The 22,015-nt window shown below is 39.3% G+C and overlaps 1 protein-coding gene across 3 annotated transcripts; it reads left to right on the top strand.

The window, feature by feature from the left end:
* The first annotated feature begins 1,157 nt into the window (after positions 1–1,157).
* LOC143114161 (cysteine sulfinic acid decarboxylase-like) lies at positions 1,158–21,797 on the top strand. 3 transcript variants are annotated; one of them, XM_076275647.1, is made up of 15 exons: positions 1,158–1,258; positions 2,323–2,360; positions 2,840–2,986; positions 3,751–3,877; positions 8,359–8,449; positions 8,859–9,081; positions 9,624–9,703; positions 9,873–9,927; positions 15,396–15,512; positions 15,599–15,663; positions 15,812–15,893; positions 15,978–16,177; positions 19,998–20,049; positions 20,364–20,453; positions 20,722–21,797. In XM_076275647.1, the coding sequence occupies exons 3-15, from the start codon at positions 2,855–2,857 to the stop codon at positions 20,893–20,895; spliced, it is 1,488 nt and encodes a 495-aa protein (XP_076131762.1). In that variant the 5' UTR covers positions 1,158–1,258; positions 2,323–2,360; positions 2,840–2,854; the 3' UTR covers positions 20,896–21,797. The 3 variants fall into 3 exon arrangements, with proteins under 3 accessions (XP_076131762.1, XP_076131764.1, XP_076131763.1); XM_076275649.1 differs by lacking the exons at positions 15,978–16,177; positions 20,722–21,797; XM_076275648.1 differs by lacking the exons at positions 1,158–1,258; positions 2,323–2,360; positions 2,840–2,986; positions 8,359–8,449 and having other exon boundaries at positions 3,788–3,877.
* Positions 21,798–22,015: the final 218 nt, after the last annotated feature.

The following is a 22,015-nucleotide window of genomic DNA, read 5'->3' as shown; positions in this document are numbered from 1 at the left end:
CTTTAGCACACATCTCCATTGAAGTATGGCTACATGATGGTAAAGCGCTTGATGTTGTGCTCTCTCGTCAGTTAGAATCTCTTGCAGCACTTTTTGAATGGTCAAGACCCACAGCAGGTGTGTGCGCGTCTGCCTGAGGCTGCTGACATTCGCGTCTCGGAATGGGACTGCTTGCAATGTTTCAAGAAACTGACATAGTGGTAGGCCTATGTCAGCTTCTGCACTGCTACAATCTTCCACAAGCTCACGTCTTTCATATACTGATTTTGTCATTGTCACTGGAGGGATTTGCCCGCAGTGGATTTTGTTCTTAAATTTTCCTTTTGATTCTATGGTCGATACATGTGTCTTTGCGAACTTCGGTAATAGACAGAAATTGGCAGATTCGCAAGATTCGCGTTTTGCGGTTCAATAAATCATAGGAGAAATGTTTTCATTGCACAATAGAGAGCTCTATCTAACCGTAGTAGGGTAGACAACAAGCTACAGCCCGTTTTCATCCGAAAGAACCGTGTACATATGTAGGCCTACTAATAAATAAAACGCATCCCTATGAGCATTCTGCTTTCAGCCGAGCGTCTAGGGACCGTCTACAAAGTGCAAAACCGAAAGTGGATACAAATACATCACTGTTATTGAGCCTAGTGCTTCCAAAATCATAGCACACAGCTAGTGCTTCACTAGCAACACACTACACCTGCCAATTACGGGAAAAACTGACTCACCCTATTTATAATCTATTTTTAATGGTTGAAAAATTCAATAGCTTCACTGTTATTGAGCCTACTCCTTCCAAAATCAAAAACACATATAGGGCCTCCCAAGCAACATGCTACAGCAGCTAATTATGGAAAAATTGACTCACCCTATTTATAATATATTTTTAATGGGGGTAAAATTCAATAGCTTCATTGTCATTGAGCCTATTGCTTCCAAAATCATAACCCACATCTAGGGCCTCACTAGCAAATAAAAATATATTATAAATAGGGTGAGTCCGTTATTCCCGTAATTGGCAAGTGTAGTGTGTTGCTAGGGAAGCACTAGCTGTGTGCTATGATTTTGAAAGCACTAGGCTCAATAACAGTGAAGCTATTTAAATGTATTTGTATCCACTTTCGGTTTTGCACTTTGTAGACGGTCCCTAGACGCTCGGCTGAAAGCAGAATGCTCACAGGGATGCGTTTTATTTATCCACATATGTACACGGTTCTTTCGGATGAAAACCGGGTTGTAGCTTGTTGTCTACCTTACTACGGTAAGATAGAGCTCTCTAGTAGGCTAGGCTATGCAATGAAAACGTTTCTCGTATGATTTATTGAAACGCAAAACGCGAGTCTGCCCATTTCTGTCCAACTTTTGCGAGTCACGTCAATGCAAACTACTGTAGTTGTTTTCAGACTCATAGTAGCCTAGTCATTGGGGTATTGTTCAGCACCGTTATCTAGCAGTCAAGCAGTTTCATTTTTAGCCACCGTTGCCGGGAGCCATTGATCGCTTATTTTCTTTGTCACGCACCAATCTACAAACGCACGGAATATTCGAGATATGATTACGTTTAACAATGTATTTCGGCCACGAGTTAGGCAGATACCTTCTTATATGCTTTTTGTTTTTATGTAAACTACGCAAGTAAAAAAAAAAACGCTTCACGAATCTTGCGAATCTGCCAATTTCTGTCTAACTTTTGCGAGTCACGTCAATGCAAACTACTGTAGTTGTTTTCAGACTCATAGTAGCCTAGTCATTGGGGTATTGTTCAGCACCGTTATCTAGCAGTCAAGCAGTTTCATTTTTAGCCACCGTTGCCGGGAGCCACTGATCACTTATTATCTTTGTCACGCACCAATCAACAAACGTGAACGGGAAATTATTCAACGGGAAACTGGAATATTCGAGATATGATTACGTTTAACAATGTCTTTCGGCCACGGGTTAGGTAGATACCTACTTATATGCTTTTAGTTTTTATGTAAACTACGCAAAAATTTCATTTGTCCATGCAATTCCATGTTTATAAGATAATTCCGTTTTCATGTGTAGCATTCAGTGAATCCGCCGCGTTTCCCGCATAGCGGAAATCATATAGGGCCCTATTTAATGGGCTTCTTAATGGAAAAACACAGGGATGAAGAAGTTTCTCATGGGCAATAATCCGAGCTATTCACGAAGACATTGCATCATAATATCAGGGGATATTGTCACACCCCCAAGAATTTCAACCCAATTGCATGCTTGAAAGTAAAACGCTTTTTGACCCTGTTCTCTATTTATATTTGGAATCGATCACCATCTATCATTGCTCTAATACCTTTATACCAGGTGGACAAGCAGCAGCTGGCTACACAACACGTTGACAGGTTAGGATCTTTTAATTAAGACAGTGGAAATAAATTAATCTGTAGCCTACCATATATATTGAATATCATGGGCTACAACTAAACACTTTCTATGTGTTAATGCAAGTTTATAATGTTAGGTTGAATATTTTTGTGCAATGAATGATTTTCAGAGTGCTTGATTACGAATAAGATACACTAAGAGTTCTCAGAATTGATAGTCTGGTGATAACCTACTAGCCTAGCTGTCTTTGAACTTAATCAACCTTGGTCACTATGCAACTTTTGCATGTCTAGGGCAATGATAGTTTTGTTTATAATATTTCCATATGGAGGATATTATTTTAAAAATAGCTGTTGCCTGCAGGTCCTTGAGCATTTAAAATATCTTACTTATGTGACATTTTACACATTATCAGTTTATTTGTCTATTTCATACATTGTGGTGAATCAATTAATGTTATTTACAGTAAATTGTCTCATTCTCTCCTTTCCATAAGCATCCAGAGCAGAAGATGAATGGAATTAATGGCCATGATGCAGATATTTCAGACTTCAGCCATGCAAAGGGCCAGCACTTTCTAAGTGAGGCTTTCAAAGTTATCTTCGAGGAGGCTATTTGTAAAGCCACAGATGTGAATGAGAAGGTATGAAATGTGGTCTAAGCTACCTTCCTTGAGATTCTGCTATAAAAGCTATAACATTTTTGTAAAAATCAATTTATTAACCTAAAGAATGAACATAACCCTTCAACAGAACTGGGCCATAAAATGTTATGCCAAGCTAACACAAATCAAATTATAACCTTGCCTTCTGTGCTCCTGGAACAATACTGTGGGGCTCCCACCAATTGTTGGGAACATTTGGCTGTTTATAGCTTGGATGAGGCACTAATGTGCTCAATGGACTAGTTGCACGAAAGGCTCTTGGGGAGCTTGTTTGTTTCCTGTGGAGCCAGGTGTGTTTGAACCTGCCGCTATTATCTTAATAAGGTACACTTGGTAAGATATCATTTTTTGCAGTGTACAAGACACATGCATATTCGGTTTATTCCCAATAAACTGATTCGAAACCGTTTATTAGCTGCATGAAAGTGTGCTGATTGTTACAAATTTCATATGATGATGCAACATTCCACAAAATGGTTTGTCTTCTCTTTCATCAAGTTATTCAATAGGTTAAACATATAGCCTGGACTCAAAACAGCTGTTAGGCGTATGTCATTTTGATCTGCAAAAGATGTGACATGCAGCCATGCTTAAATTCTGCTCACTGTACATTTATTATATCATAATATTCAGCATTCATTACCAAATGCTTACCCCCCCCCCCCCCCTTTTCATTTTTAACTGCATAGACTGTATAAATGTCCTTACAAGGTGTGTGTGTGTGTGTGGTGATAATCTTGCAGGTGTGTGATTGGCATGATCCAGAGCAGTTGAAGGAGCTGCTGGATTTGGAGCTGAGAGACAGTGGAGAGTCACATGACCAGCTGCTCTCCAGAGTCCGAGATGTCGCCAAATACAGCGTCAAGACCAGTTAGTGACTTTTATTTTGAATTGAACGCCTTAGTACTTTGACTACTAAATTGGATCTTTTCAGGAGTGCACAATATAGGCATATCACAATGAACTTATTTGCTCAAAAAAAGTAAGTGCTTTATGAAGCCAAAAAGTTCACACAGCAGTAATTTATGAACTGATAGGTTCATCTGATGATTCACACTGGGTCATTCAAGCTGGCTCATTCTATGTCAAATCAACTGTACAGTGTCATTCATGTGTCAGACACCTGACATCTGTCATACCTGTCAAATGATGATGGCCTAAATGTGGCCTAAATCTTTATAATCATCATGGAAGAACAGAATGAGGTGCAAGCCCATTTTTTGACAGCTTAAAAGTGTTTCTTTTTTACTGTCCCCTTAGGATGTGTCCAAATTTGAAAAAGGAAAAAAAAAGTCACAAAAATCAATGATTAAAACAGTCATGTGGGTCAGGTGCTATGGAGCTGAAAACTTAATATATGATATAAAATTTGGAATGGTAAAAGAATATTTTGAAATGACAATGTAAACTATGTTGACTGTTTACATGCCAAAAATCATCAGAGATAAGCTAGTCTGAAATTTTCTAAATGGCCTACAGTTACATTTCTGAAATTGGATTAGGTGTACTCTAAATTAAGGCCCACAATATCAGTGAATAAAGAAAATGTGAGTGGGTCGAGCGGGTATGGAGTGAGGATTGTCTCAAAATGATTTAAATATATATAAAAGGATATATATACATAAATTTATGAATATCCAAATACAAAATACAAATATAAAAATGTGACATACAAATAAATAAACAAATTTATATAAATAAACGTGTCTTTGTAAATATATTTTCGAAATTTGAAAATAAATATGCTTGACTTTGTATGTGGAATTTGCATTTGTGAATATCCTTTTTACTTTTATGTCGATGACGTAATTTTGAGACATTCTTGGCACACCAAGATCCACAAATAGATACCACTAGATTTGAATGCGAAGACACCCTCCACTGAACAACCAGCAGATGGCAGTGTTGTACAACATGTCTCTTATCAACTGATAGTAACTGAATCTTTCCGACGCTGTTTTACTATGGAGCTAAATTTGTCTCAATAATATTTGTATATGCGCAGAGGGGTATCCACAAATATTTCTTGATTTGCATGTGTGTTTTGATATCTACAAATAAAAAAATCATATTTGTAACTCGTATATTGATTTTTACAAATATAGATGTGCATTTGTAAATAAAATGCCATTTGTAAAACCGAAAATTTAATTTGTGAAATGTGATTCTGCATTTGTGGATCACCAGCACACGCATTCTTCGCTTTCCAAAGTTACGTGTTTTTGAGACGTTCTTCACATGAAAGTCACACAAATCCACACGTAAATAGGCCTACTTTAATTCACCGGCACACAGAAATCGCAATCCAGTAGATGGCGACATCCACAAATATTTCTTGACTTGCATTCGTGTTTTGACATCCACAAATAAAAAAAATCATATTTGTAACTTGTAAATTGGTTTTCACAATTGTAGATGTGTATTTGTAAATGAAATGGCATTTGTAAAACTGAAAATTGCCTTTGTGAAATCTAATTTTGCATTTGTGGATCACCAGCACACACAGTTTTAGTTTTCGCATTTGTGGATCAGCATTTGTGGATCACGTATTTTTGAGACAAACTTTGTGCAGAGAAGCCACCCAGATCCACAAGCAGCCTGCTGACACTTTCTAATCCAGCAGATGGCAGTGTTGTTCTATGGGACTCATAACCAAAGATTCTTTGCTCATAACACACAGAGCTAGCGAACCTAGTTCTAACAAGTTATGCCTTTTACAACAAGCTTTTTGATCAAAAAGTGGTGTTTAATTTCCATAATCTTTGTTTAGTAAACACATAAAACCGTCAGTTTGCAAGCGAAATCAAGAATTATGATCTTTGAGTTTGTTTATAGTTACCTAGCAACCGAGGCTTTAAGTGTTAAAACCAAAGATTCTAGAACAGAGTTATGAACATCAGACGCTTGAGTGAAATCTCGACCTTATTAGTGATTGGTAGCCTATCTTATGCGCTGTGTTTAAGCAGGCCGTGAACAAAGGGTTAACTTATAGCCTACAGGTAGAAAAAAGAAAAAATGGTGATAATATAACGTTAGCTAAGTTAGTTTGCCTGCTAGCAAGCTTATCAGTAGGCTATACAGTCTATCAATGGGAATTTATGTGATCTATTTACCAGTGCAATAGCTACTTCTGTCTAAATAATAGGCCTATTTACCTCTCCTTTTTCAGTGTAAACTTGGAAAAAGATCAATTGGGCCTTTCACACAGTCAGTTCTTGCAGTTCATTACCGAGTAAAAAAAAACACATAAAACCGTCAGTTTGTAATGTAGGCCTACAAGAAATGTGGTAGCACAGTGGTTAGAGGAGTGAGCTCTGACCCCAAGGATTGTCGGTCAGGCTCAGCGCAACATTTCATATACAGTTCCAATTCTATGAGCCCACCTGAACAGCTGTTTTAACATTGCCAGCTGTTGTTTTTTTTTTTAACTGCAAGAACTGACAGTGTGAAAGGTTGCTAGGTAACTATAAACAAACTCAAAGATCGTAATTCTTGATTTCGCTTGCAAACTGACGGTTTATGTGTTTACTAAACAAAGATTATGGAAATTAAACACCACTTTTCCATCAAAAAGCTTGTTGTAAAAGGCATAACTTGTTAGATTTAAGAACTAGGTTCGCTAGCTCTGTGTGTTATGAGCAAAGAATCTTTGGTTATGAGTCCCATAGAACAACACTGCCATCTGCTGGATTAGAAAGTGTCAGCAGGCTACTTGTGGATCTGGGTGGCTTCTCTGCGCAAAGTTTGTCTCAAAAATACGTGATCCACAAATGCTGATCCACAAATGCGAAAACGAAAACTGTGTGTGCTGGTGATCCACAAATGCAAAATTAGATTTCACAAAGGCAATTTTCAGTTTTACAAATGCCATTTCATTTACAAAAACACATCTACAATTGTGAAAAACAATTTACAAGTTACAAATATGATTTTTTTTATTTGTGGATGTCAAAACACGAATGCAAGTCAAGAAATATTTGTGGATGTCGCCATCTACTGGATTGCGATTTCTGTGTGCCGGTGAATTAAAGTAGGCCTATTTACGTGTGGATTTGTGTGACTTTCATGTGAAGAACGTCTCAAAAACACGTAACTTTGGAAAGCAAAGAATGCGTGTGCTGGTGATCCACAAATGCAGAATCACATTTCACAAATGAAATTTTCGGTTTTACAAATGGCATTTTATTTACAAATGCACATCTATATTTGTAAAAATCAATATACGAGTTACAAATATGATTTTTTTTATTTGTAGATATCAAAACACACATGCAAATCAAGAAATATTTGTGGATCCGCCTCTGCGCATATACAAATATTATTGAGACAAATTTAGCTCCATACCCTTAAAATAAAATGTCATTTTCCCTAAAGTTATTGTGTCTTGCAACTCAAGTGACAGGCTGTGTTCGTGTTCGCTGTTTTACAGATGTTGCCGATCTTACGTTACAGATGTTAACATAGCTTCTAAGTTAACGTAACATGAGAGCCAGCTCAGCTGAGATCGCTATCTATAATCTGACAGACTGCCATTAATGTCAATATTGCTAAATGGATTTATTTATACAGTCTATGAAATTAAAAACGGCACTACACATCGAAACCGATAATAAATTGTTCTGGCTAGTTGTTATTACTTACCCATCCATTTAATCCAGTGTCTTCCATGTCGTTAATCCTGCTAGTCATAGACCACTTGATTGAACTGAACTAGGGAAAACAGCGTCGGAAAGATTCAGTTGCTATCAGTTGACAAGTTGTACAACACTGCCATCTGCTGGTTGTTCAGTGGAGGGTGTCTTTGCATTCAAATCTAGTGGTATTTATTTGTGGATCTTGGTGTGCAGTAGGAATGTCTCAAAATGACGTCATCGACATGAAAGCAAAAAGGAGATTCACAAATGCAGATTCCACATACAAAGTCAAGCATATTTATTTTCAAATCTCGAAAATATATTTACAAAGATACGTTTATTTATATAAATTTGTTTATTTATTTATATGTCACATTTTTATTTTTGTATTTTGTATTTGGATATTTATAAATGTATGTATATGTATATATATCCTTTTATATATATTTAAATCATTTTGAGACAATCCTCACTCCATAAGCGTGAACGTTTCCAACATTGGCTCATTTCACATGGAATGACTACTATTAATCAATTAATCAATCAGTTATCACTTATTGCGCTATTTATTGTCTATACAATAATTTGCCATGCCAAGCATTCACTGAGACAGCCTACATTTTTTTCATGAATGTACATGTTTTCGCTGTTATTAATTAGCTCTTGGGATTTTGTGTAGTTTAAAGGATGTGAAATTACTTTTCTTCTCTGTCTCAGACCATCCACGGTTCTTTAATCAGCTATTTTCTGGACTTGACTACCATGCCCTGGCTGGTCGACTCCTGTCAGAAACTCTCAATACAAGCCAGTAAGAAATTATAACAATATGTCACCTGCACTTGAGACACCAACCCAGTTCCCCTCTTTGCAGAGAAACATAAGCCAACATTAGAAATACCTCACTATGAGTATTTGTCAAGTGTACCTTAAGTGAACCTCACTTAAAATGAGGACTCAAAAGATGAGCTAGTAATTTTAATGTGACATTTGTTTATTTTTTTACCAAGCCTGGGTAGACATCATGAGTTACAGTTTGGGTTGCGTAACTTTCTACTTTGGCTTGCCAGTGGTCTGATTCACACATTTTGAATCAGAGTTGCATTGGGGTTTGAGAAACAGTTGTATGAGATTTCACCATCCTCCCATGCTACTCTTTTCATCATTGCTTGTTTTCCACATATATACATTATGTTCAGTGTGATCTAATATCTGCACAGATACACATATGAGGTGGCCCCAGTGTTTGTTCTGATGGAGCACGTGGTTCTCACCAAACTCATATCAATGGTGGGCTGGCCCAGTGGCGACGGCCTCTTCTGTCCAGGTGGCTCTATGTCCAACATGGTTGCCATGAATGTGGCACGTTACCATGCCTTTCCTCAAATGAAACAGCAAGGACTCTGGGCTCTGCCACGGCTTGCTGTCTTCACCTCTCAAGAAGTAAGAACAACAATTTTATTATAAAGACCTTTGGCCTAAACAGTAACATTTAAAGCAGGGGTGTCAAACTCATATCAGGCAGTGGGCCGGTCTTGTTGGAATGAGACCTCACGAGGGCCGTCATTGTTGTGGTTATCATCATCTCTCTGCATGGGTATAGGAGTGTTGTTAGATGATATACTTCTTTACTAGACCCACTTATGAGCAAACTAGTACAAATCATGTACTGCTGTCATATACTGCTCTTTTTCTCTTAAAATACCCTACATCCATGTCAGTTTTTTTCAGCTACTTCCTTCTTAAGGATGGTTTAATCAATGTATCATATCATAGAGATATTGCTTATTACACATATTACAATATCTTTTTTTTCTCTAATGTTCTCTTCCTACCAAAAACATCTGGGGGGGCCGCATGAATCCTGCTGGTGGGCCTGATCTGGCCCCCGGGCCTTATGTTTGACACCCCTGATTTAAAGCATTTAGATAAACTGGGAAATCTTTATTATTTATAGTATTCTGTTAATCTTTTACATTCTCTAGTGTCATTATTCTGTGATGAAGGCAGCAGCATTCCTTGGCATAGGGACTGACAATGTTTTTCATGTGAAAACAGATCAGAGGTAAACATGTCCTTGTATATATGTCCTATTTTATCCAATGACTCAATATATATTCAACCATCTTTCAAAACATATTTGACAGCTTTGTTAAATAGAGCAGACCATGTTTCTACTCTCAATGTGATATAGATTGTGCTCTAATATTTGTCATTGCCTTACTCATATCCAGTGGTTCCATGGACCCACAAGACCTTGAAGTAAAAATCGTGCTCGCCAGATCACAGGTACTACCAAAGTCCTTTTAGGCAAGTCCCTTCACTCGGCGGCCATATTGCAACGCTTTTTGGGCACTTATCGGGCATCTATTTCGGCAGAAATGCGCGTGCGCTAGGATTCACGACACCAATCTTGCTCCAGCGGCGAGATCAATTGTGGTGAATAATTACTTAATATTAATCTTAGACTGGCGAACTTCAGGAAAAACTCAGGAATCAAGTTTATTCTGTTACAAGCAGAAAGGGTACAAAAAAATGGTCTATGGTCTATGTAGGCCTAGCCCAGGCCTGGAAGGCCTACAGTGGGTCCCCGTTAAGTTTGGACGGGTTCCTTCATGAATCACGCACCCCATTTTCTCAGCAGAAATGGCACAAACTGCAGTTGAAACAAACAACCACAAGGTGTCACTTGGGTGCCACTACTATTTTTGATGCGACTGACTTACTGCTTCCATGACGCAGCGGGGGCACGGGAACTTAAATTGATCACGGTAGTTTAAGCTTACACTTGACAAAACATTCTAATATGAAAATGTAGATGCAATTGTTGTAAAATGGTGCAGCTCCTTTAAGAAAGCACCGTGTGCAGGGATGGAGAGAGAGAAAGCGAGAGGGGATAGGCCTATGTGTGTTAGAACTTAGCGTGTGGAAAAAGTACGTGCTGTTGAGACTGGAGCGAGTCATATTCAAAATAATGCAAAAAAAGCAATTATCCTCATTCATTGCAACCAAAGCATGCCTGCTTGCCGACGTTCAAACCGAAAATATATCAAAGCACCTTTTGCGGAAAAAATGTTTAAACAGCTGGACAAATGATTTAGCTAATTGATTATATAACCTGTACACCAGCAATTGTTGAACATTTACCTGTACAAGTACATTGACAGTAGCCCAGCCTAACAGCATGTTGTAGGCCTACTGTAGAAATTTCACTTAAATTGCAACCGCAACATGCCTGCTTGCCAACGTTCAAACGACAACGAAAAAGATAATAAAACAACAAGAGGGTTGAGTCTGAATGATACTGAGTTTTTAGACACTGAGTTTTTGTAGTTAAGAAATATTTTCGTATAAAAAAATGGTCATTCTTCAATCTCCTTCACTGACGCCTATGGAAAAGGCTTAACGTCCCAAAACAACGATCAATGATCATCAAATTTCTCTCTCACATTGCTCCTCATAACCATCTATAAAAAAGTGTTTTTTCTTTTCTTTTTGAGCACATCCGAATCCCAGGACATAACGCACTGGACCTTATAATAGGCTCGAGATATAATTCCAAAGGGGGCAGATAGGGGCCACTGCACTTAAAACTTAAAAAGATGAAGCTTTCCGAACTTTGAAATTGCGATCAGTGACTGGCATCGGGTGAACGAAGCTTTTCGAAGTTGAACAGGCTATTAAAAACTATTTGCGCACTTCCATGTCACAGGAGAGACTGGGCTCTCCCTTCTATGAAAAAGACGTTAGGCTACCTGCAAACTGGCCTATGATTTCATTGCTGAGTTTGCGGCAAAGCAAGAAAATGTTTTTTTTCCTGAGTCAGGATATGGCGAGTCAGTGTCATTTATTTGTCCAATGTTAGCCTATAGATACAGACCAGTACATCTTATGAATAGTTTGAATGTCGTGTGTGTTTCTGCTCATTGACAAATACCGTTCAGCACAATGATTCATGTAAGGGATAACGGCCGCCGAGGTGTCCTGTTATACGGAATTAATGGACGAGGGCGAGGGGCAAAAACTCCCCGACGCGCAGCGTGTTGCATGTTGTACAACTTTAGCATGGACAGTTAGCTTGTTTACAGTTGATTCCATTGTTGGGAAGCCTGCAACCAAAAGATTCTAGAGCGCTGCAACCGTCGTCCTACTATGGTTGTTATAGTTACCATTCATAAGCATTGATATGGAACGGTGTCCTGTTATTCAGAATTAAAGGCCACCCGCCAGCCAATCAGAAAAGAGTATTTCTTCTCTCCGGGTGATAAGCCCAATTAATTCCCCCTGTTAAAGTGTTCGCCTTTGTTACACTATTTGGTTTCGTGATGTAGCCTATGATAAACACCATATGGCCAAATATGTGACTCAGCTAATGTTATAGGCTATACAATTGAATTTCCCCTCTTAAAGGCAAGCTGGTGTAGCTTATTAGACTAGGCTACTATTAAAATACACCGACGGTAGCCTTGGCTATGTGTAAAGTAAGCTATCGCATGATTTCATGCACGTAAGTGAAAAGGGCCTTGCATGTGTCAAGTTCGCACAGGGCCTCGCATCCCCTTGCGAACATTGACCTGTACAGGACATTGACAGTAGCCCAGCCTAACAAGCAAATGTTGCAAAATACATCAAAAGATGCAATTAATCAGAAATAAATAATGTAATCTGCATCGCTTTATTTAACAAACTGCAAGCAACAAGAGCATTGAGTTCGCTGTAAGGCCAAACCCAAGAGCAAAGCCTATCTGTTAAGGCAGTCGATAGGCTATATAACGAGCTGTGTGCCTGGAAAGACGATAGATGACTGCTCTGGTCATCCCATACCCTCCCCCCACTTCCTGTAGCCTACCATTATGAAGGCCTGTAGCCTAAAACGACTCGTTGCCGTTTTGTGACATTAAGCTTTTTCACGTTAAGCCCCCCTCCCCCATCCCCTTCTTTCACAAACAGTGGGGGAGCGCGGGGCACAAAGTAACACTTTTTGGTAGACAAAGGAGGGTTCTCCGCGCTTCTGTCGTTTGGCCACAATCCGTTGCAACCAGGCCAGGACAGATATTTTAGAGAGAAGGAGAGACGCCGGTGCAGCTCAGATGTCTTCTTAATTTTCTTTATTCTTTAGTAAAAGGTGCAGAACATTATTAAACTTTGACTAACATTTCGATGTGTCGATGTTTTTGACTAACAAACATCGAAACGTTAGTCAAAGTTTAATAATGTTCTGCACCTTTTACTAAAGAATAAAGAAAATTAAGAAGACATCTGAGCTGCACCGGCGTCTCTCCTTCTCTAACACTCTTTGGCTTTGGCTAAATATTTCTAAAATCATTTGAGTTTCACTAGTCACATGTTTTAACAAGCAACACTTGTTATTGAACTAATAACAGACGTGTGTCGAAAATTGACTTTATTTTCCATACGGAGAAATAACATATGCAGAGTCTAACCAAGGTCAATCTTGCCAAAAAAGCCCTCAAACCTGAAAACACATGAGGCAAAAGTGCAAAACTAACTAAACTAACATGCGCATATTTTTGTATTGCAATCATTGTAGCCTACAGTTGTAACAGCGCGTAACAGTCGTTTTACTCCCCGGATGCGCTCATTATAAAGAACGTTTAACGTGTCCCAAAAACAGCTATCAATTAATCACCAAACGTCTTATAAACAAGTATTGCCAGGAGCAACACATGATAACAATAGGCCTAGGCCTTTATATGGCTCTGCTCCTGCCTAGATTCGAACTCAGAACTGCCTGAAAGTTGCAGACCTGTTCTGGAAATACATGCATTAACCCACTCGACCGTCAGACAACGCTATCTGCTTCGAGTAGGCCTATTGGGTAGGACTGTAGCCTACACTGGTTGCTGTGGCACAGTCTTGAGTGACCGAATTCGTTTTTCTTTGTCATATGAATGCTGTCATTTTGTCAACATTACTGTTAAGGAGATGCTGTAGGCAAAGTCTATATTTCAACCTCGTTAGTGTAGTAAAAAAAAATCAGAACTATTCACAAGGTTTCTGGGCAGCATATTTATGTTCTGTTAGCAAGCGAACTTCTCATGACTACCGACAAAGTAGCCTACTGCCAGCTGACGAAGCTCTCATTTTAAAACATTACTGAGAGACAGACACTGTACAATCAAGAAATCTTGCCACTGAATCCAAAACTATGTTTAACATTATGTACAAGGCTTAGGCTACAGTGGACTAGCATGTTGCAGGGGCTGCTAAAAACACAGAGAAACGCACTGAAAACTCGGCCAATCACAGCCCTTGCTGTCGAATGCGCCGTCTGGTTCGACCGTGGAACTCCACAGCGGACTATGCTGCCCCCAAGCGGCTGCAGTTGTACTTACATTTCACCATTCACCATGATCGTGAATGAAGTGTCAATTTTTAACTGGGACCCACTGTAGGTTGGCCTGTAGCCAACTTCTCCTCTCTTCCGTTCTACTTCCGTCTTAGTCTAAGTCCAAGTCTAAAAATCTAAATCTCACAAACATTGCAGTTTAGTTACTTTTAAATGCTTTAAACAGAGAAGAAAATGGCGCCAAAACAAGCCCACATGATTGGTTCTCCAGTTGGCATCAGACACACCTACTCACACACCTATCCATTCTTATCAGAATAGCATGAGGAGAGATATCTTATATATCAGAAATATCACTTATAGAATGTTCCAAACATTCTCACAATCAAATCATTACAATCCTTGTACTGAGACTATCACAATGATACCGAACATGAATACATTTACATTTCATGACACATGGATACATTATATCAAGGTAACATCCTTTGTCCTGTGTACCTGAACCACTACATTAGCATTTGATTGGGGGAGGGGAGGGTGTCTTTGTTTTAAACCAAGAAGGGCCACATAGCAATAATTTTACGGTTAAAATTATTAATAATTTAATTGCCATCACATTTCTATGAAGGATTTTGTCTCCTCATTAGAAAGTCTCTGGTACTACTGAGTCACAAAATTATCATCATTTTGATCAAACAAGTGATGTGTGGTCTGATGAAAAGATCATCTATCCTTCTTTTCTGCTGTCTTTCTTTATTCCCAACTGTTTGCATTTAGTATAAATATACTCTTTTATTCCCATGAGGTAAATTTGGTCTCTGCATTTATCCCAATCCTTGAAACACATTCAGCACACAGTGAACACACAGTGAGGTGAAGCACACACTAATCCCGACGCAGTGAGCTGCCTGCTACAGCGGCGCTCGGGGAGCAGTGAGGGGTTAGGTGGCTTGCTCAAGGGCACTTCAGCCATTCCTACTGGTCGGGGTTCGAACCTGCAACCCTCCGGTTACAAGTCCGAAGCACTAACCAGCAGGCCACGGCTGCATTTGGTTTTACTCATGGCATAGAATAGCCAATTATTCATTCATTCAAATGTTTTGGTAGATATATTATACTGTGAATACTGTGAACATCTCCTCATAGCACTACTTACAACAAGTCTTGCTGATCCTAGCACTTACCACCTGTCTTGAACTGACACTCAACTGTTTAAAAACAGCACTCACTGATGCACTTATTCTTAATGTACTCTACCGTTTTTAAATTGTCCTAAAATTGTTGAGAGAAAACTTAAACTGTTTACCATGTTGTTAGTCGCTTTGGCTAAAAATTAAAAATGCGTCAGCCAAATGTAATGTAAAGTAATTGTAATGTTGCATGGAGAATGTATCATCAGTAGTCCTAGATCTGATTGCATCCATGATATCTACATATATTTCAGGGCGCAGTCCCTTTCTTTGTGACTGCAACATCAGGCACAACTATACGTGGAGCTTTTGATCCCCTGGAAACTATTGCCGACATCTGTGAAAAGCATTGCCTATGGATGCATGTGGATGTAAGTCCCTTTCATTAATTCCATTGGCTGTATCATACTTCCATAAGTTCAGTGGTTATAATCGTATTCTTGTTATCCCTTGACAGGCTGCTCATGGCGGTAGTGTGCTCTTCTCCAAAAAACATAAGCATCTTGTGAAAGGAATTGAAAGGTGAATAGAGACAGAATTACAGGTTTTTATTATAGTATTGGCTTTTTACTGTTATAAATTTGGGGAACACATTTTGGAAATATTTCAATTTGTAATTTTGTTATTGGTGTGTGTGTGTGTGTGTGTGTGTGTGTGTGTGTGTTTCAAGAGCCAACTCAGTGACTTGGAACCAACATAAGATGCTGACAACAGGTCTGCAGTGTTCTGCATTCCTTGTTAGGGACACTGCGGTAAGAGAGCCCTGATAAGTCATTCAAGTTTTACTCGTCAGTTGAACAGCCGTTTTTGAGCATCATTTTACCCCTCTGTGACAGAATCTGCTTCAAAAATGTCATTGTGCCAGTGCCACATACTTGTTTCAACAAGATAAGTTCTATGACATGAGCTTGGACACAGGCGACAAGACTATCCAGTGTGGTCGAAAGGTGGACTGTCTGAAACTATGGCTGATGTGGAAAGCAGTTGGCACCAAAGGCCTTGCAGAGAGGGTAGAGAGAGCCCTTTCCCTGACAAGGTCCAGTTCATGTAACACTTGTATTGCTTTCAAATAATGATAATGACAATAATGATAATAATAACAATAATAATAACAATAATGATCCCTTATATTATGTTTAAATGAAATTGTTAATCAAATTCATTATCTACAGCAAAAACTTTATGTAGCCATAAATAAATCTAAGACATTAAATCAAATATGTCCTCTTACTCAAGCGAGTAGGGCACTTTTCATACTCCTGCTGCTTGACCTATCATTTCTGGCGATTTCTATTCTTTTTCATTCTGTTATTTTACTTACAAACTTAGTTAACTTTAGTGGTTAGTTTTGAAACTTTACGTGAGTCAGCCTCTCAGAACTAAATGGCAAATCACCTTGAAGCTGGGTTAAAACAAAATGCACAATTTTAACCTTTTTCTGGAATTGCAGAGAATATTTCAGACCAAATAGCACATAACTCAGTTGGATTGGGGCCAAAGTCTTGAAACCTTTTGAAAACTGAAAACTTTTGCCTCTCTCTTCATCACCTAACCTTTTTTCTGCCGGCATTGATCTGACCCTCTAATAAGTGCTCAGTAGCCGTACAGACGGAACAAGTTGATGACATCAACAACTTGGCTAAACTAAAACACTCGTCTGCACATGGACATTGTGGGATTGAAGCAAACCATCTGTGTCAAACTCCCCAGGACCTCAGCAGTCATATGGAGGTCTGGGGCCGTATTCACAAAGAATTTTAAGGCTAAAAGTAGCTCCTAACTGGCGAATTTAGGAGCAACTCCTAAAAATAATGGGTGTGTCACTCCTAACTTTAGGACTCCTAATTTTTTTTACTAAAAGTAATTCACGAAGCATTTTAGACCTAAAAGTAGCACCTAAGTCTGGGACAGCTTAAAAGAAGTCGAGAGGACTCCTAACTCACTAAGACCTATTCACAAACCCTTTTTGTGGCATTTCACGTTGCGATGTTTTGAAATGCGTATGCGGCTACAGGAGTTTCCAATCATGAGGGAACAATTTTGCATTGTAGGCATAACAGGGATGCAATAACACCACCAACAACAACCAAAACTACTCATTGTCAACATGTAAATTAAATGTAATGTTTCATTGTGAATCAAATTAAAATGTTCTCCTCTTTGCAAACGTAAGCATAGGCCTATGGTGACAGGTTAATTTAATAATGTTGCAAAGATACTGGATCAATCCGCATGTTTCATTAGGCTACTAGGCTATTTGTTTTGCCTTACTCTTGATTCATTTAGGCTAGGCCTTTTCATTCAGTTATTCATCATCTTCCGTCCTTGTGTAGCGCACGCATTCTCAGACCTGTCACCTGTCACTCATCATCGTAAGGGAGGTGTTTGGAATCATTCCCGCGTTACAATAATCAGCCAATCAAGGTGGTCACTTCAGTCAAGCTCGTGCATGAGTAATGAAGCAATGAAGACTCACTCTTAGTTTAGGAGTTGTCATTTTTCCTTACTAAGAGTAGGTCTGAAAGGCTTTGTGAATAACTTTTAAGAGAAAACTCCTAGCTAAAATCTTTTAGTGCGATTTAGGAGTACTCCTAGTGGTAAGATAAAAGGCTTTGTGAATACGGCCCCAGATCATTACATATGTAAATCACTTAATGGAACAACACCTAATTACCTATCAGACATGCTTCAGCAGTACAAACCTTCCAGACCTCTCAGGTGTCAGAAGAAATATCTTTTTGGTAAAACCTGCTGTTAGAAGTAAACATGATGAAGCTATGCGGTTCAGTTGTGGAACCAAAATATAGTCAGTTTCAAATTGGTTTAAAGGGACACCAGGCAACGTTTTCGTGTTAAAGGTAAACTATGCAGTATTGGCAATTATCTTACTGTTTTCTCTGGTTTTTTTTCGCTGGCTCTGTCATGATGAATGTCTGAGAAACTCCATCGCTACCTTTTTCTAGCCGGTGCCTGGCGTGTATTTGAATGCAGTAAAACAATTTGTTACACTCGTTATACTTCCTGACACTGAGGCTGTCGGCCCGCCAGCCCACAGTTGCAAGGGTGTTTTTTTCCGCTCACAGGCGCTAGGGGGAAGTGAGACGGCCACCATTCAACCCGAAAAAAGTCATATAACCATTCCAATGACTCTGAAGCTGTTAAATGAAGGTAAATTAAGCTAAAACTTGCATATTAAGCTAAAAAACCTGCATAGTGTGCCTTTAATTAATTATCTTCGTAGGTCGGTATATGGTTAAATGACTCATTACGGGGCGAATGAAGGCTCTCTCGCCCGCCCTTACTGCCTGTAGGAAGAATATCCCACTTGCAAGTTCGGTGTATCCTACCCGCCGACCTTCAGTCTCACAAAGTCTCAGACATCGCGAGAAGCAGGATCAGTTTACATCCTGCATCCCCAGCACAGAGGCAGGCTAACGAAACGATAGCGATTGTTGCAAACGTGTGTATAATGGCAGAGCCGGCGAATAAGCAGCGAAAACTCTTCACGGAAGATGCAAAGAAAGGGAAAAGAGCTTCAGACCGAACGAGGGCTCGCACACATATCGACACGTACAGACGGCAGGGGGAGATTCATAGAGAAAAAGCATCAGGCTTGCCTGGTATCAGTGTTGCGCGGGTTTGGTCACAAGCGGCCCGCGGTCGCCCGATATTTTAATCAACCCGACCGCAACTCGGACCGCGAATATTAATTAGGACAAAATTATACCCGACCCGCGATCCGACCCGCTTATTTACAAAATGTGTGCTTTTGGTTATAGGCTGCATGCAGTGTGACAGTAGGCCATTTCTGTAAAAACAAACTAATTTATTTACGAAACTTGATGCAGTAGAACTACACGCAGTAAGCATGCAGGACATAATGTTTGCGCAGGAGAAAGAATGAGAATAAGAGCGCAAGCACGCACGCAACGCACAAAGGATAAGAACACTAGGATAAGATTTGAAGGCCATGGACATACATCTTTCTTTCGAAAACAGAAATGGTGAGGCGAGGTAGGCAAGAGAGATACATTGCTGGTCAAAACGTTAGCGTAAGAACTGGTTTATAATGCTGAATGAAACACAAAGCTTTACTAAAGCACATCCACTGTTTAAAGTCACAAACACAACGAACTAAGGTAACTTTTATGCATGCGCGAACCTATACATACCGGTAGATATGGCTGTGTAGTCTGTGCCATAACATTTATTCCTGCAGGCTGCCCGTTTTGGCTGTCATACTTTTAAATGGCTTCGCAAGAAGTAGGCCTAGACCATAACCATAGCCTATATCGCTTTTCCTGAAGGGGTGTCTTTATTATTTTAACTCGCGTCTTGCTTCTTTACTGTTGACTTTACTGTATTGATGCTTTACTGTATTGATGCTAGCTTTCTCGTGATATTTTAAGTAGGCCTATTTGTAGAAAATATATATTTAATTAATTTTAACTGACCCGCCCGCAAATGACCCGAATATCATTAAAATATTTTGTTTATGACTCATAACCGCGGGTGACCGCGGTCATCCGCGGGCGACCGCTTAATTTCGGGCAGACCGCGCAACACTGCCTGGTATCCCTTTAAGAATAATGTTCTCAGGTGATCAAAAGCACTTCCTATTAATCGGATGTCTTTTAATTCTTCTACTTATGTTTTTGTTTATAGTCTTATTAATAGTATTTACTTCATTCTAAACTATTTTAACTATTGCCCTTGTATGCTTTTATTTACTATTCTTCTTTGCTTTTGTTTATGTAAAGCCCTTTGAATTACTCCTGTGTATGAACTGCACTATATGGATAAACGTGCCTTGTCTTACTGCTAGTAACCACATTTCTTTATTTTCCTCTAAACAGGTACCTTGCAGAGGCAATCAAGAAAAGAGAGGGATTTCAACTGTTGAGTGAGGTGAATGTCTTGACCTGCCCAAAACAACACTAGTTTTTTCCACATCTGTTTACATCAGGTTGTTGAAGATGGCTATCAGGGGTGCGTTTCCCAAAACCATAGTTGCTAACCTGTTAGCAACTTAGTTGGTTGGCAATGAGAAATTGCATTGCAACAAACAAAGTTAACTTTGTTAGCAACTATGGTTTTGGGAAACGTGCCCAAGTTTGTTATCTGCCAGAAACTCCCAATAACTAGAAATACAAGTCTGGTGTCACTTTGTGATAAACATTGTCTTATTCTACCTGTTGCTTTTATGGGCCACTGGTGAGCAGCCAACATTTGTGAATACTTGCTTTTGGTACATACCACCCAGTCTGAGGGGGAAGGAGAACAGTGCCGATTACCAAGACAGACTGTCAAAGGTAAGGTGACATCATGGGACAAAAATAACATGTTTGAACATATAGACTGGCAAACATAACAGAACATGTTTCACATTATGTTTGCTGTTTTCTTTTAACAATGCTAAATTGAAACAGTCCGAGGGGAAGAGAATGCAGGCAGTATAAGCAAACAACCCACATAAGCCCTTTCATCGGGTTGTGACGGAGATAAAAACATCCCTTGTGTATTTTTTATCTGTTTGGAATAAAAACAAGTGGTAATAACGCCACAAATCTTTATTGGCAGGTGGCCCCAGCCATAAAGGAACAAATGATAAAGGAGGGAAGAATGATGGTGGGATATCAACCATTGAATGGACAGGTCAACTTCTTCCGCATGATTGTCATCTCTCCACAGACCTCTCAAAGAGACATGGATTTTTGTCTTGATGAAATAGAGAGACTCGGGAAAGATCTGTAACATGAATATTTAAAACAGCACATTAGCAACACACATTAGCCTAATGATTGCACCTGGGTTTTCTTTTTGTCTGTTACTCTCGCTCAAACTCAAAATAAAACAAAATGTTATTACTAGGCCCCAGTAATTACTATTACTACTACTACTACTACTATTACGTTTCATTTATAAGTAGCCTGGTGGTGTTTTTTGATTTGCTTAAGCAGGGCCTATAAGTCTATGCTGAAAAAAAATTATGAGCCTCAACTCAAAAACAATAAAAATGAAAAAGATGATTTTGACTTTCTGAAATAAATTAGCCTAGGCTATAAGGGCCCGATTCGTCCGTCTGCACTTAACTGTATGTACATACTGCCACCGACTTGGTCGCCCTGTCAAGGACGCTTTTCAAAAAGTACGGAGAAGCTTTTGACAGTTGGGCAACTCTGACGTGGTAACATTCTACGTTGCTTGTTGTTTGCCGCTGAACTGCGTCATAGCTCATTAGCATAAAGTTGACTGACTTTCAACTTTCTGCTTGACGCTCAAGACGCCCAAAACACAACGCCGACGGATTTGCCGCTTCTTGCAGTTGAGAGAAAGCCGACTTCCATTGAAAATGAATGACTTCCTGAATCTTTTGCAGCTCAAGTCGGCGGCGGTGTGTACGGTAACCTAGCGTTCATGGGCATCGGAAAAACCTTTTTCCCAGTGAAAACGTCATCATTCCGCATCATTCACATCACGTAATGTGTGAGTCAGAAACTAGGGCTAGATTTTGCTAACAGAGTTGCCCAGTTAGGGGCTCGTCATTACTTTTGTCGTTACGTTGTAGTTCCTTTGTAGTCCATGTGGCCTTTCAAACAGTTTTAATGTGAACTTGGGACTTTGCCGTTTTTGTCACTTGAAAGCTTGAATTTGCCCTTGGGGATCAATAAAGTATCTATATATCTATCTAAGCTGCATATCTTTCTTTCACAAGCGTCTTTATTTTAAGCAAATAAAGTTGTTTATTTAGGATTAGTGAGCGTATGTTTAAACCTTTGTTGTGGCATCCGTGTTTATCACACATTCTGACGGCAAAGCACATGAACACTCCCTGTTGGAAAAACAAAGTAATCACTGGGGTGGTCCTTGTCAT

Source organism: Alosa pseudoharengus, unplaced genomic scaffold, assembly GCF_046254945.1.
Source record: "Alosa pseudoharengus isolate Yale_2024_CS ecotype anadromous, Long Island Sound unplaced genomic scaffold, YU_APseudo_1.1 YU_APseudo_1.1_scf_9, whole genome shotgun sequence".
Lineage (NCBI taxonomy): Eukaryota > Metazoa > Chordata > Actinopteri > Clupeiformes > Clupeidae > Alosa > Alosa pseudoharengus.
Note: the sequence above shows the minus strand (reverse complement) of the source record. Positions and strands in the feature narration are given on the sequence as shown.

Excerpts from the sequence above, each read along its gene's own strand:
- LOC143114161 (XM_076275647.1), top strand. The coding sequence starts at position 2,855 with ATGAATGGAATTAATGGCCATGATGCAGATATTTCAGACTTCAGCCAT. Across the intron at positions 15,513-15,598 it reads GCCTATGGATGCATGTGGAT|GCTGCTCATGGCGGTAGTGT; the intron begins GTAAGTCCCTTT and ends ATCCCTTGACAG. Across the intron at positions 16,178-19,997 it reads AGAGCCCTTTCCCTGACAAG|GTACCTTGCAGAGGCAATCA; the intron begins GTCCAGTTCATG and ends TCCTCTAAACAG.